The 13,302-nt window shown below is 32.7% G+C and overlaps 1 protein-coding gene across 5 annotated transcripts; it reads right to left on the reverse strand.

Annotated features, from left to right (window-relative positions):
• Positions 1–1,244: 1,244 nt before the first annotated feature.
• On the reverse strand, positions 1,245–5,755 carry LOC132313493 (protein ROOT PRIMORDIUM DEFECTIVE 1). 5 transcript variants are annotated; one of them, XM_059812282.1, is made up of 3 exons: positions 2,739–5,755; positions 2,162–2,553; positions 1,245–1,866 (listed from the first exon to the last, which is right to left on the reverse strand). In XM_059812282.1, exon 1 carries the CDS (start codon positions 5,705–5,707, stop codon positions 4,358–4,360), a length of 1,350 nt encoding a protein of 449 aa, XP_059668265.1. In that variant the 5' UTR covers positions 5,708–5,755; the 3' UTR covers positions 1,245–1,866; positions 2,162–2,553; positions 2,739–4,357. The 5 variants fall into 5 exon arrangements, with proteins under 5 accessions (XP_059668265.1, XP_059668261.1, XP_059668266.1 ...); XM_059812283.1 differs by having other exon boundaries at positions 1,246–1,866; positions 2,162–2,414; XM_059812279.1 differs by having other exon boundaries at positions 1,246–1,866; positions 2,162–2,524.
• Between the last annotated feature and the right edge of the window lie 7,547 nt (positions 5,756–13,302).

A 13,302-nucleotide genomic window follows, 5' to 3' on the forward strand; every position in this document is an offset into this window, starting at 1 on the left:
ATTATGTTTTTTCCCAAAAGAATAATAAATTAAGTATTTTGGATGAAAAATATATATATATATATATTGTTGTAGTAAATTTTCACTGGAAATGATTAAATTTTAATATTTAAATTAAAATTTTAATATTTAGATTAAATTTTAATATAATTTATGATTGAAGACATTAAGAGAATTTTTATAAATTTTATTTAAAAAAATTACCATCAAATTATACATTTCTTTTTTAAACGCATATGTGGCCTTTCATTTTATTTATTTTTAAAAAATACAATAAATCTAACTTTCAAAACAAGAAGTAAAATTTTGTAATTAGAATTTTATTCAAAATTTAGTGGTTATCCAAAATTTATTTCTTTTTCTTTTAAACATATTTTTTTAAAATTATTAGCTATCCTAATTGTTGTCAATTTTTATATTTAAATTGTGCAGTAATTAGTCAATTTTTTGAAGTATGAAAATGATTCAATTTTTTAAAAATATAAAATAAATAATGATATTTTAATGACTTAATTAGTTTTCTTGTTTACCAATTTATGAATTCTACAAAATATTTTTTTTATTTAAATTAAATGAACTAAATTATAATTTAATACATATTATAATATTCATAAATTGACTAAAACTTAAAATAATAAAATATGTATATTTAAAAAATAAATAAACAATTGCTAAAAGAACAATTTGAATATGTTTAAACATTATCAAAAAGATTGGCCCATGTGGTATTACCCCCTCCCCAAATAACTAGAGGTGAAGAAAGCGACTCTAATACCATTTCATCTAAAGTCAACCTCTCCAACATTAACATCCAAAGAAAAAATTACATCCAGAATCTTCACCTTGCTAATCTTGATCCTTGGTGAACTAGTCTAATCCTTGAGGTTTCTTGTTTGCTTAGGGGCATGTTCTGTTGATAAATTTCTCAAGTCATTTTTTTTGTAAATTCTTCCTTTTATATAAAAAAAAAAATATCACATCCATAATGGTTTTTTTTTTTTTCATCCAGGCAAATTAAGAAGAGGGGACTTGAACACAGGTGCAGCTCACCGAAAGCTAGACTCTACCACAATTAAGCCATTGGATAATGTACAGATAGAAAAATTTTATTGTTGTAGGATGATCCACTATTTTGGAGAGGATTATTCTAAACAATTAATGTATTGAGGGATCCCATCCATTGACACTTTAGAATTAATACCTAACAATCCCCAAACCCCTCTCATACACACAAAAATGAAAAAATATATAAATTCGAGGGATTCCGAAATTATTTGTATATGCTTCAAACTCATGTTGAATTGAATTTCTGCAAGCGACACATTCCATCATATAAAATCAGTCATTGCTATATTTGCACTTAACTAGATCGCCAGACAACCATAAGAACTACATGCTTACATATTCGAGGGTCCAATGAAAAAAGTTTTAGAAAGTACACCCAAAGTCGAGCGTAGTTTTCATTCCATACTTGACAGCAAAAATTAAGAAGCTAAGACAAGTTTCTAAAGCCTTTTATCATCATCCAACAGCGTCTAAGAGATTTCCAAGCAGCACGAGAGCAAATCAGTTGCCACAACTAACATTTAACAACTCCAACACTCCATTAAGGCGCCATGGTTCTTAGCCAGTGAAAAAGTCTATCACCCTGCACTTGCCTGCAACCAGCGTGACTGTAACCGGACCTTTTTCAGATAATTTCATAATTATGAGCACATTGCACCTTAGTGTGCAAATGAAAAATACAGTATCTGGGAAGAGTGCAAAAGGGGTCATTCCAGAATGCGGGCAAGAAATTTTGAGTACATCACAGCATTGGACGGTGACCTATGATTGCTTCCAGCAGCTAGTACAAAAGGGAACGACCTGCCATCATACAATGTTAAGATTGACTATCTTGATACCAAATTCAAAACCAATGCATCCCAAGATCTACCAAATACATTTGAATTTTGGAAAAAGTTGTCTTTAGGTTCACCGTGTATGATACAAGCAAAACTTCTTAAACTAGCCCAACTTACAACTTTTTTCGGTATCCAAAGCATAGAACTTAATATATTTAGATAAACAAAATTTAATGCCATGATCAATTTGAAATTAATAAACTACCTAATTTGTTCAATTTTTGAATTGCAACAAACTATACCATGGAAAAAGATACCTTGGGCACAGCTTGTTTGCTTCAATAGAAAAACTGTAGACAAGTCAATGAACTAACGGGATGATATTGTCCTCGTCAGGAACCCACAAGATTCATCCAGCAAGTTAGAAAATGTCTTGCCACTATACTTTCAACACTTGAATTATAGTTCTAGCACAAAAGGTCCACTTCCTCGAGCAAGTTGTTTGAGTACTTTTGTGCAATTGCATTTCAATAAGGAATCCTTCTTGAAGCATCAACCTCGCTGTGGTGGCTAGAAAATGCAAAGAATCAACTCTTTCGTGCATATTCCAAGCCAATAGATGACTGCAATACATTTGTTAACTGCAAGAACCGTCCATTGGCTTTTGTTGCAGCAAACATCTGGCTCATTCACTTTCTTGATTAGCAACCTTTTGAAACTCCAAAATAATTACTTTTATAGAATTTTTGCTTATTTGACAACACAACCTAAAAAAGGAACTTAGTAGTCCATTTATTTGACAATATTTTAAGCCCAACAATAATTCGCGGTCAGGAGAAAGAGATGGTCTAACTTTCAGAAGAAAGAGAACATAAAGAAGCAATTTACACCAACCTGAGCAAATATCACAGGAGTAACAACAGTGGCCTCACGATCTATGAGCAATTCACATCAACTTCTACTAGATAAGCCAACTAATACCCGTACATCTGACAGTACAACCTTAGAGGTCAGAAAGAAATCAATGGCGTATTCATACAGAAACAATGATAATAAAATAACATATTCTGAAGTAGAATCTTCATTTAGCTATCAAATGTCCTTAAACACATATTTAGATGACAAATATCAGAAAACCATAATAATCTGTTGAAAAGCTTTCTGATTTGCATTGAAGGCATCTGAATACAATAGCAGTTGTCTATGCCACACAAGTAATGTGAAATTGCTTGTCTCAATTCCATTCAATAATGAGCAATAAATATAATACGGATTTAACCTGGTTACTATATGGATTTCGAGCTGAAAAGACAAGGTCAGGAGTTAAAAAGAGAAAAAAAAGGGAAAGAAAATATGAAAGTGCAAGTAAACCTAGGATTGTCAAAAGTCTACAAACCACATCACACATGATGAAGTGAGTGTGGCAGAGATGCGAGTTGCCGGAAGCCGACACCAAGTAGTTGGGATAAAAGGCTTAGTTAAGTTGAGTAAGTTTAAAAAGATATCCAGTTAAATTGATTTAATAACAATCATCGTGTTACAATTCATGTTCTTTATCAGTATTAGGTAATCCCATCGTTTGATTTAGCTTAGGTGTTGATGTACGACCAATATGTTCTAATATCATCGCTTGATGTAAAACCAGGTTAATTTGATTCCAATAAATGTAAAATCAGAAAGAAGGGATGAGAAGACAGAAGATGAGACCAGGCTAGAAGAAGGAGAAGAGAAGACAAATGAAGGGACAAACTGAAAATATAGACAGCACGACTCAAGGGTTGATTCTGAAATCACGATAGCATTCCATTGATTATATAATAGCCTTTATACAGGCAAAGTATAAACAAACCCTGAGAAACTCTAAAATAAAAAGTACTCAAATATCATTAAAATTACAACATTACCAAAATAATGAAAAAGTAACTCTAATTACATCAAATTCCTATTGAAAATAATACATTATCATTAATCCCATTCTTATATCAAAAAAGGATCTTCAGAGTTTGGAAAAACATAGTCACTAATTTTTTGACTTATGATGAACCCATATTTGAATATGCAACAACTAGATTCATTGGTTACACAAAAAGATGTGAGTTCTATTCATGAAAAGGATATCATTAAGATTTACACACACACACAAAAAAATAATAATAATAATAAGAAGAAGAAGAAGAAATGAAATGTAAAGTAAAGTAGTGGATAAGCTAAAAAGTTGTCATAGCAATCTATGTATAACAAGTTAGACAAATTGATAATGGAAAAATATTGTTTCTTGATACCGTTGAGAACAAAAAAGGATTGAAATCAAATTAGCAAAGACCAAAATTCATTCCATTCCATCTCTTGCCAGCCTCCTGGTCAGTATAAGCTTTAGCAGCCAATTGTTGTAACTTGTAACTTGTAAGCAACCTTGTAGATGTCCACAGAAGTAGCAAGCAACAATCTAATGCACTGTTGCAGAGAAGATTATCACATTTTAATCAATATAAGCCTATGGCAAATGCAAATTATTACTCAACACCCCCACTTGATCTGCTTTCATTCTCATTAAGCTCCATCAGATCATCCTTGTGATTTTGATCATCAGAAAACTCTAAAAATGGAATAACCCATTCACCATCCCTTGTTCCACCTTCATTCTCATTGCACGCTACCTCATTACTAATCACCCCCTCAATTTCCTTGAATTCCTTATTTGTTCTCATCGTTTTAGTATTTCTACGTCCCAATAATAGAAGGTCCAACATTTTCCTTCGAACATTATGAATTGGGTTTGGCTCGATCAAACACCCTTTACTATAGGATTCTCTTAGAAAAACTGTTTGGCTTTTTCCTTTGGTAGATATATAAAATATTCCCGGATGCCTCAAAATAAGCTCAAGCACATTAATTTCAATACCAAAATCCTTCCGGAAGTGTGCTAACCGTGCAATCTCAACCATTTTCTCCACCGTCAAGCTCAAGAGCTCGTGAAGAATCCCCACAGCTCGCTTCTCAAACCTCTCAATCCCTCCGCAAGTGCGCACCCGAACAACCTCCTTCTTCTCATAAGGCTTTGTATAAGAAAGCCTTTGCCAATTCTTCAATCTCTCTCTAAAACCCGCTTCAATCTTAAACCCAGTAGGGAAATTAATAGGAAATGCGAACTTGGTTTCAAACTCACTCAACCATTTCTCTCTGTACTCCTTCTCTCTCCACTTCTCCACCTCCGCCACACCCAGATCCTCATCTCTATCAACCAAAGCCACAACCTCTAAATCAACTAACTTAAAGTCATCCGAATACTTCTGAAGTATCGAATCCCGAAAATCCTCTGGCAAACCCAATTCTCTCCTAATCAGCCTCAAAGCATGAATGTGAAGTGACCCATTTATAGACATCATCAAAAGCTTCTTCACTCGCTTAACATTTTCTAATTCCAATTTCCCAATAACACTTTTTTCTTCATTTATCAAATCGTTCACTTCTCGAGTAAATTTACAGCATATATTCCTCCTTATTGGGTGCGTAAATACGTCGAACACATGGGGGAATTTCCGGAGGAAAGCACCGATGCCGATGTTGATGCCGACGATGTTGGTCCATCGAGACATAATTTGTACGGAGACGAAAGGGCCTCGTTTTCGAGTGGACATAAATTGGTGGAGTTTGAGGACGAGTGCCATTTGGTTGAGACGAAACCTGAGCTGGTCGAGCTTGGGGTCTCTGGTTCGGTCTTCTAAGCGGACCTGTGCGGTGACTACTGGTTTCTTCCATCTCCTTTGCGTGGTTGAGTTGAATGGGCCGAAACGAATTGGAGATTGAAAAGAGATGTGGATTTGGAAGAGGCTTCTGTGCATAAATCTTTCTAACGTCCCCATGTTAGTTGTTGATTGTTTGCGGCTGTGAGAGAGTGATCAAATTTTTAGGCAAAAATAATCCGGAGTAATATAATAGTAAAAAATAAATAAGTTAGTTTAAAGGAAAGACAAGGGATAGGTAAATTTCACTCAGACCCCACAAGATTAGGTCATTTTTCAGCTAAATGAGAATTTTGATTTTAACTTTCACTTATATCCTAATTTACTTTTTTACTTTTTAACATCTGATACATGTGAATTGACCATTTTACTCTTAATTTTTTTAATACGAAATATATATAATCTTAAATGATAAAAAGACCCATATATATATATATATATATATATATATATATATATATATATATATATATTCAACTGCCGCCCCACCCTTAACACCTCTGGCGGATCAGAGTTACGGAGATCTGACGGAATCAACGCCGGCGTCCTCTCAGGTCTCCTCTACACTATCATCTCCGCCCGCCGATGCTACTCTCTCATTTCGGTGATGAAGCTCGATTGCTTTAGCGGTGGCTTTGGCTGTGATGAAGCTTGGCTGGACTGATGGTGATTCAACGATGGGCTAGTTCAGCCGGTGTAGACGGGCTCGGCCGTGGATGCTAGTGGAGACGGGCTCGACCGTGGACGTCGGAGGAGACGTACTCGGCCGTGGACGGATGAGGAGATGGGCTCGGCTGGTGGTTTGCGGCAAAGGTGGGCGAAGATGATGCTGGTTTGAAACTTGGCCGTGAAGAAAAAGATCGGTGGATGGAGAAGAACCCACCGGGGGCGATGGATCCGGCGATGGGTGAGCGACCAATGAGATCTCACAGCGGTTATGAGCAAGGGCGGTGGAATCGGCTGGATTGAACTCAGCCGTGATGAAGACGGCGGCTCGCGGTGTTATGGCAGCGATGATTGATGGCGATGATGGATGTGCACGGCTAGGAAGGTGATGGCAGTGAGCAGGCCTGGGAAGCCATGCTTCTGGAGGCGATGTGGATGATGCTACAGCAGGAGAGCCCCGATGACTACGTGGTGGCGACGAAGTGGCGTTTGGGTACGTTGGGTTGAATTGGAAGGACCATATAGTGATTCACAAAAGGTATTTCAGGCCTGTCAAAACGGTAAATCGAATCGGTGATAGATAGGATTTGGGTTTTTCCGGCACTATGCTTCTTCTTGGTAGAGGAGTGGCGTCAATGGTGTTGGGTCTTGAGATCAACGTCAGTTGGGAGGCGAATTAAATAGGGTTGGGAGGTCGGCGAGTTGAGTGTCGCCACCTACACGTCTTCGACTTCGCCTAGCCACCGCCACCTCTAATCCACAACTCAAATCCCCATCATCGATCGGGCTAACTGGCTCCTGTCTGTTTTGTATGTGTGTATATATCTATGATTCTATATATGTTAATAATTTTGTGTGAATATATCTATATATATACTATTTGTGTGTGTGTGTGTGTGTGTGTGTGTGTGTGTGTGTATGTTTCTATATAGATATATATGTGTGTGTAATTTTGAGGAGTGGTGCGGTGGTTTTGTCCGGCGTGAATTGGGGATGATGATGGTATGTGGAGGAAGAAGAGGAAGGTGCATGTTGGGTATTTTAGTCACAAAAATAGTCAATGGAAGGTCAAAGGGTAGCATAGTCATTTAACACCTCAAAAGTACTATGACCCCATCAAAAATTGACATTTAGGGTGTAAGTGAAATGTTAAACCACTAATTCAAATATAAGTGAAATCTAGAACCAAAATTCTCATCTAACTGAAAAATGACCTAACCTCGGGGGGTCTGAGTGAAATTTACCGAAAGTTTTATAGTGTGTTGTTATCAAATTATGAAATAATATATATATATATATTCAATAAAAATAGTTTTGTTTTATTTCTTTTCAATCGCGATTAAAAATTAATACTGTCATTTTCTTTTTTCTTTTTTTATTTATCCTTTATATTCAATCAGATATCATCTATTTTCCATTTCTTTACAATGTAATATTTTCTTTCATTTTAATGAATTTGTTGAGAGAGATTAGTGGAGGATAAAATATTTGAGAGAGAAATTATATATAAAAAAAAAAAATGTTTTAAAAGGGAAATTTAAAACATTTTAACGTGTCATCTCTGATTCATTTAATACATGCATGTATGTTTTTTAAATTGAATGAAATTCAATCATTTATGTGTATGTGTGTATGTGAGTGAGCTCTCGTATACTTGTACAATTTTTAAGTTGGATTAGTAAAGGTATTTTCATATTATTTATTTTATTTTTTTTTCAAGATGAGAAGTGTTAGAAGTTAAATGAGTAGATAACCAGAGTCGAAATATGACACTCTAAAATTCACCAAAGACTAATCTACAGAACTTTGAGGCATCTACCATGTACTTGTACAATAAGATGATATTACTATTAAGCTGTAATATTTTCTATTTTAAAAAACTTGAACTTAGGGCCTGTGTATTGTGTTTTATATATATTGCTACATAAATACTATTAAGATATTATTATTATGCTATGTTTGGTGTGTAGGAATGGAATGGAATGTAATGCTCATTCCAACCATTCATTTGTCTGGTGTGCAGGGATGGAATGAAATGACCATTCCAATAGAATGAAAATCCATTTCAAGGAATGAAAATCCATTCCATTACTAAACCTATGGAATGGCCATTTCATTCTATAGTAAAATTAAATATTTTTGTAATATTCCCAATAAGCCCTTCATCACATTTCAATAAGGCAAAAATATTTTGCATAGACCAAAAATCTTTCCATTTTTCACGTTTCTCGAGCTCTTTGTTAGACGTGATAAAGATCTTTCATCTTCCCTCTCTTCTGAATATACTTAGAGCTGCCATTGACAAAAAGTTACAGAACCTTCAACCATATTTTTTATATATATATATTTATATATTATTGAGATTGATATATCATTAAATAAATAATATATATATATTAATGATATATATATATATATATATATATATATATATATATATATATATATTAGCCTTTACATTAGCTTCTTAGGTTAAGTATTCAACCCGTTTTTGGAGAAAATTGTATTGACAGAATATTAATTAGATTGATTTTATTAAAAAATAATGAAAAGGATATTTTTGAGAAAAATCATTCCATTCCATATTTAATGATAGTCAACCAAACAATAGAATGGTAATAATCATTCCATTCCATAACAATTCACCGTGTCACACCAAACATTAGAATGGTAATACTCATTCCATTCCATTCTCATTCTCATTCCATTCATACACACTAAACGTAGCCTTATAGATTATGATATAATTAAGAATTAAAATCATAAACGTATCTCTATTTTTAAAATTGTGCATAAAATTTCGACAGAATTAAAAAAATCACTGAACTAACAAACTTATCGAGTTACCTCAAATTCGTGACAAACCGTTAAATTGATTGTGAAATGTCAAATTTGACTTTGCTATTTAATATTAAATTAAAAGTTATAGTCATTACTTTATGCGCATTTATAGATAACTTATTTCTCACCCTCAATATTATTTTTGTAATTTTAAAATAATAATTATAGTTTATTATTTTATATTAAATAGCAAAGTTAAATTTTACATTTTACAACCTATTTAATGGGCCGGTCACTGGTTTAGGAATAACTTGATAAGTTTTATTAGTATAGGGATTTTTTTAACTATAATATGGGTTTTATGCACGATTTTGATAATAGATGAGAATTTTATGATTTTAACCCTATAATTAAATCATTATTATTCTTCTTATTATTATTATTTATTATCATCTTACATTATTTTAATATTATATTGACGTTTTTAAGTCTATAAAAAAGATCATCGGCCATTGTGACTTTTTTGGGTGAGTTGTGGAAGACTGCGAGTCTATTATTCCTAGAAATTTTACTTCTAATATTTTTGTTCCTTGATTTTTAGAGCATCTCCAACGGTCTATTAAAATTTTTTGTGTAAATCTGATGTGTTAGAGTAGATTTACACAAAAAATTTGTACTAACTATTTTTAGTTTCAGCGGTTGTTTTATACGTTTTGTGTAAAAAAACTATCCCCCAATAACAACCAACCACGTGTCATACCCAAGGCCATACATAACTTTTACAAACCTATTTTATTCATTTACTTTTTCGCGATTAAACCTCACGTCTCAATCCCTTCTCAATTAGGAAAAAACTAATAATTTCCTCCTATATTTCACTTTCTACATAAACAAAAAATATGCAAAAACAATTGCGATTGAATTGATTAATCACCAAAAAAGAAAAAAAAAATGTATAACTATATCAAACAATAATTATATAAAATCGTGATTAAAATATATACTAGAATCTATGGCGATGATTATAGAAGATGAGATGAAACGAAAGTGATGAATCAAACTACTTTTATTAAAAAAGAAAAAATAAAAATAAAAGATCGTTTCTTACCTTGCCACGAGTTGTAGATTCTTATCTAAGGCGTTCTAAAAGTGGGAAATAAAGAGGTGTAAAGGAATGAGAAAGAAGAAAGAGAAAATATGTTTACGTGGCTGTGTAAAAGGGCTGTGTAAAATACATAACCCTTTTACACATTGGTGATGTGGCAGTGTATCTTAACAGACTGCTGGAGAAGAAAAAAATTTATAAATCACATATGGCAATGTATATTTTGCATAAAATGATTTTTTAACAGACCGCTGGAGATACTCTTAGAGTTTTTTATATTGTGTTTGGGCATTTTTAAAAACAAACTAATACAACTTTGTCTCTCTTTCAACATGTCTGAAAATTAGAAGACCATTTATCAATATGGCTTGTAGCTATCACCTACATAGGAAGGCCACACGACTTTAGAACAGTACGTAAGAAGGTCATACTACTTTAGGACGATGCTTACATACATCTCATTATTCAAGCCAATTGTTTCCTACTTAGTTTATTATTATTCTTTAATTATTTGTGTTGATGAAATTATGAATAAATTTGATATATTATATTCTTAGTGTTTTATAATTTATTTGTCCCTATAGTTCAACATTGTTACATTCTCCATGTTGATAGATTTTTTCCCCAATATATATATATATATATATATATATATATATATATATATATATATATATATTTGGGTTAAATACTCTGACATCCCCTCAGATTTGTTTTTATTACTCACAAAATAAACTAGTGAAAAAATAAGCTTAAACCTCCTCTCAGGTTTGGTTAACTTTGTCCGAATACCTCCTTCAGTTAATTGATGGTTAGAAAAGTCAAAAGTCAACTAATTAAAAAAATATAGGAAAATAATATTTTAGGCGACAAAAAAAAAATTTGACAAAATGCCGATTTTAACGTGGCAATAAATAAATGGGTTGATTTCAAAGTGGTAATAAATAAATGATTCTCTCAAGCGCCCCCACACCATATTAAATACAATAAGGGTTCGTTTGGTTAACCGGAAATTGATGGTGGAAAGTGAAATGAAAAGAAAGTGAAGTGAAAGAAAAGAAAATTATGTTTCTATCATGCATTTGGTTAGCATGACTTTTTTTGTAAAATTTTTGTTGGAAAATGTTGTTTCATTAGTTTGGTTAGTAAGAAAGTGAAAAGAAAATAATTTATATGCCAAAACTATCCTTATGAATTCAATACTAATTAATATACATCATGCGACAAGCATAATAAAAAATATAAATAATTTTTTTATGTATAAAATATATGTGCATGCATATATATAGAGTCCTAATTTAAAGAGTCAGAAAATTGTAACTTAATTAGGAGTCCTAATTTAAAGAGTTAGAAAGTTGTAATATAATTAGTGTAATATAATTAGGAGTCTTAATTTATCATAAAGAAGTCGCTCCTTTTGTGAGTCTGAAAAAGAGGAGGAGAAATAACTGACAAAGGTATAATTGGAAACTAACATACAATTATATAACTTTCACGAGAAACTGAAATTTTCCCGTGTTTTACAGAGGAAACATTTTGAGGAAAATCAACCAGTTGCGGGAATATCACTTTCCTGAAAACTTTCCTTTTCACGCTAACCAAACTACAAAACAATTTAAGAATTTTCCATTTCTTCCCGTATGATTAATTTATTTCCTTTTTTATCGTCTTCATCTTTTTCTCTGTATGTTAATCCTCCTTATATTTTTCTTTGAAATTTTGCTCTTTATAAAATATTTTTTCCACCAAAAGACTCGTTACAGTGAATGAGATTTTTATCCTGATCTGTTGTCTTAATATCATATAAGATTTCGACCGAAGAAAAAACACACAAAAGAAAAGAGAGAAGATTTTTGATTTGTGATGGAAGATTTTCAATTTTATTCCACTTCCAACTTTAAAGATATGGGTTTGTGGAATTTCTAAGTGGGTATCAGAATTATGAAAAAAAGGACGGTTATGGTTTAAGCTATCAAAAGGGATTGTAAAATAAATGGATAGAGAGAAAAAAATGGAAGTTTATCATCAATATGGTAAAGTACTCACTATAATAATAGTTGTATGATTTTTTTGGAAGGTAGAGTGGTTGTATGATGTAAGACCTATAAAAATAGGTTTAATATTTCATATTCTAAAATAATATATTTATTATTTATTACGATTTTTAAAACACATTTATACAAATAAAAAACATTCTAAAAAGAAGTGTCCACAACTTTTCCAAACGTCAAGTATTCCCTCTCCCATCACATAATCTCTTCTCTTTCATTAATTTACTTTGTTAATTTTTTTTTTCTTTCATCTCTCATATATACACACACTGAGAAAGAAGAGTAAAGCAAGATGAGAGAAAATAATTAACAGAAATCCCATAAACCCAAATCTTTAAAGATTCAATTTCATTGTAATTTGAACAAATTTTGCAAATTAGGCCGTCAAATTAGTGCTCGATCGCGCCGGCGGTAGATATTCACGATCTCTGCCATGTCTCCAATGATGATTGCAGTTTCATAGCGTTCCACCGAGAGGATGTGGAGAGAGGATAGCCATCATCTCAAGTGTGATACCCCTAAGATCCGAGACACAGGTTGATCAGGCCCAGGCCCAAACCCGAGGGATATCAAACAATTAAAGTATTTTAAATCGAACACGGAATACTAAATTGATTTAAGAAATAAAAATTTAAAAGCTGAAAGGAACTAGAAGTAAATATCCTCCAAATATAATTATAAAAATCCAAGCTTCAAAACCTCTGTAATTATACAACTCGGGAATCCATCTATTGGACCCCTTATAAAATTCTCAAATATGAGTTTAAATCATAGAAATAAATTCTACAGCTAACACAAAGAAGATTCCTACATAGTCGGAGGAATGAATATTTGTATCTGCTCTGCACGTCCAAGCTCTAACCCTGGAACTGACGAACACCTGAAAAATAAAGGAGTGGGTCAGTTCCAGGGTTAGAGCTTGGACGTGCAGAGCAGATACAGATATTCATTCCTCCGACTATGTAGGAATCTTCTTTGTGTTAGCTGTAGAATTTATTTCTATGATTTAAACTCCTATTTGAGAATTTTATAAGGGGTCCAATAGATGGATTCCCGAGTTGTATAATTACAGAGGTTTTAAAGCTTGAATTTTTATAATTATATTTGGAGGA

This window comes from Cornus florida, unplaced genomic scaffold (genome assembly GCF_030987335.1).
Source record: "Cornus florida cultivar Cherokee Brave unplaced genomic scaffold, ASM3098733v1 CherokeeBrave_3.0.0_Hap2_Chr06, whole genome shotgun sequence".
In the NCBI taxonomy this organism is placed as follows: domain Eukaryota; kingdom Viridiplantae; phylum Streptophyta; class Magnoliopsida; order Cornales; family Cornaceae; genus Cornus; species Cornus florida.

What these genes read in the sequence shown, in the direction of transcription:
- LOC132313493 (XM_059812282.1), bottom strand. Translation starts at nt 5,707, where the DNA reads ATGGGGACGTTAGAAAGATTTATGCACAGAAGCCTCTTCCAAATCCAC.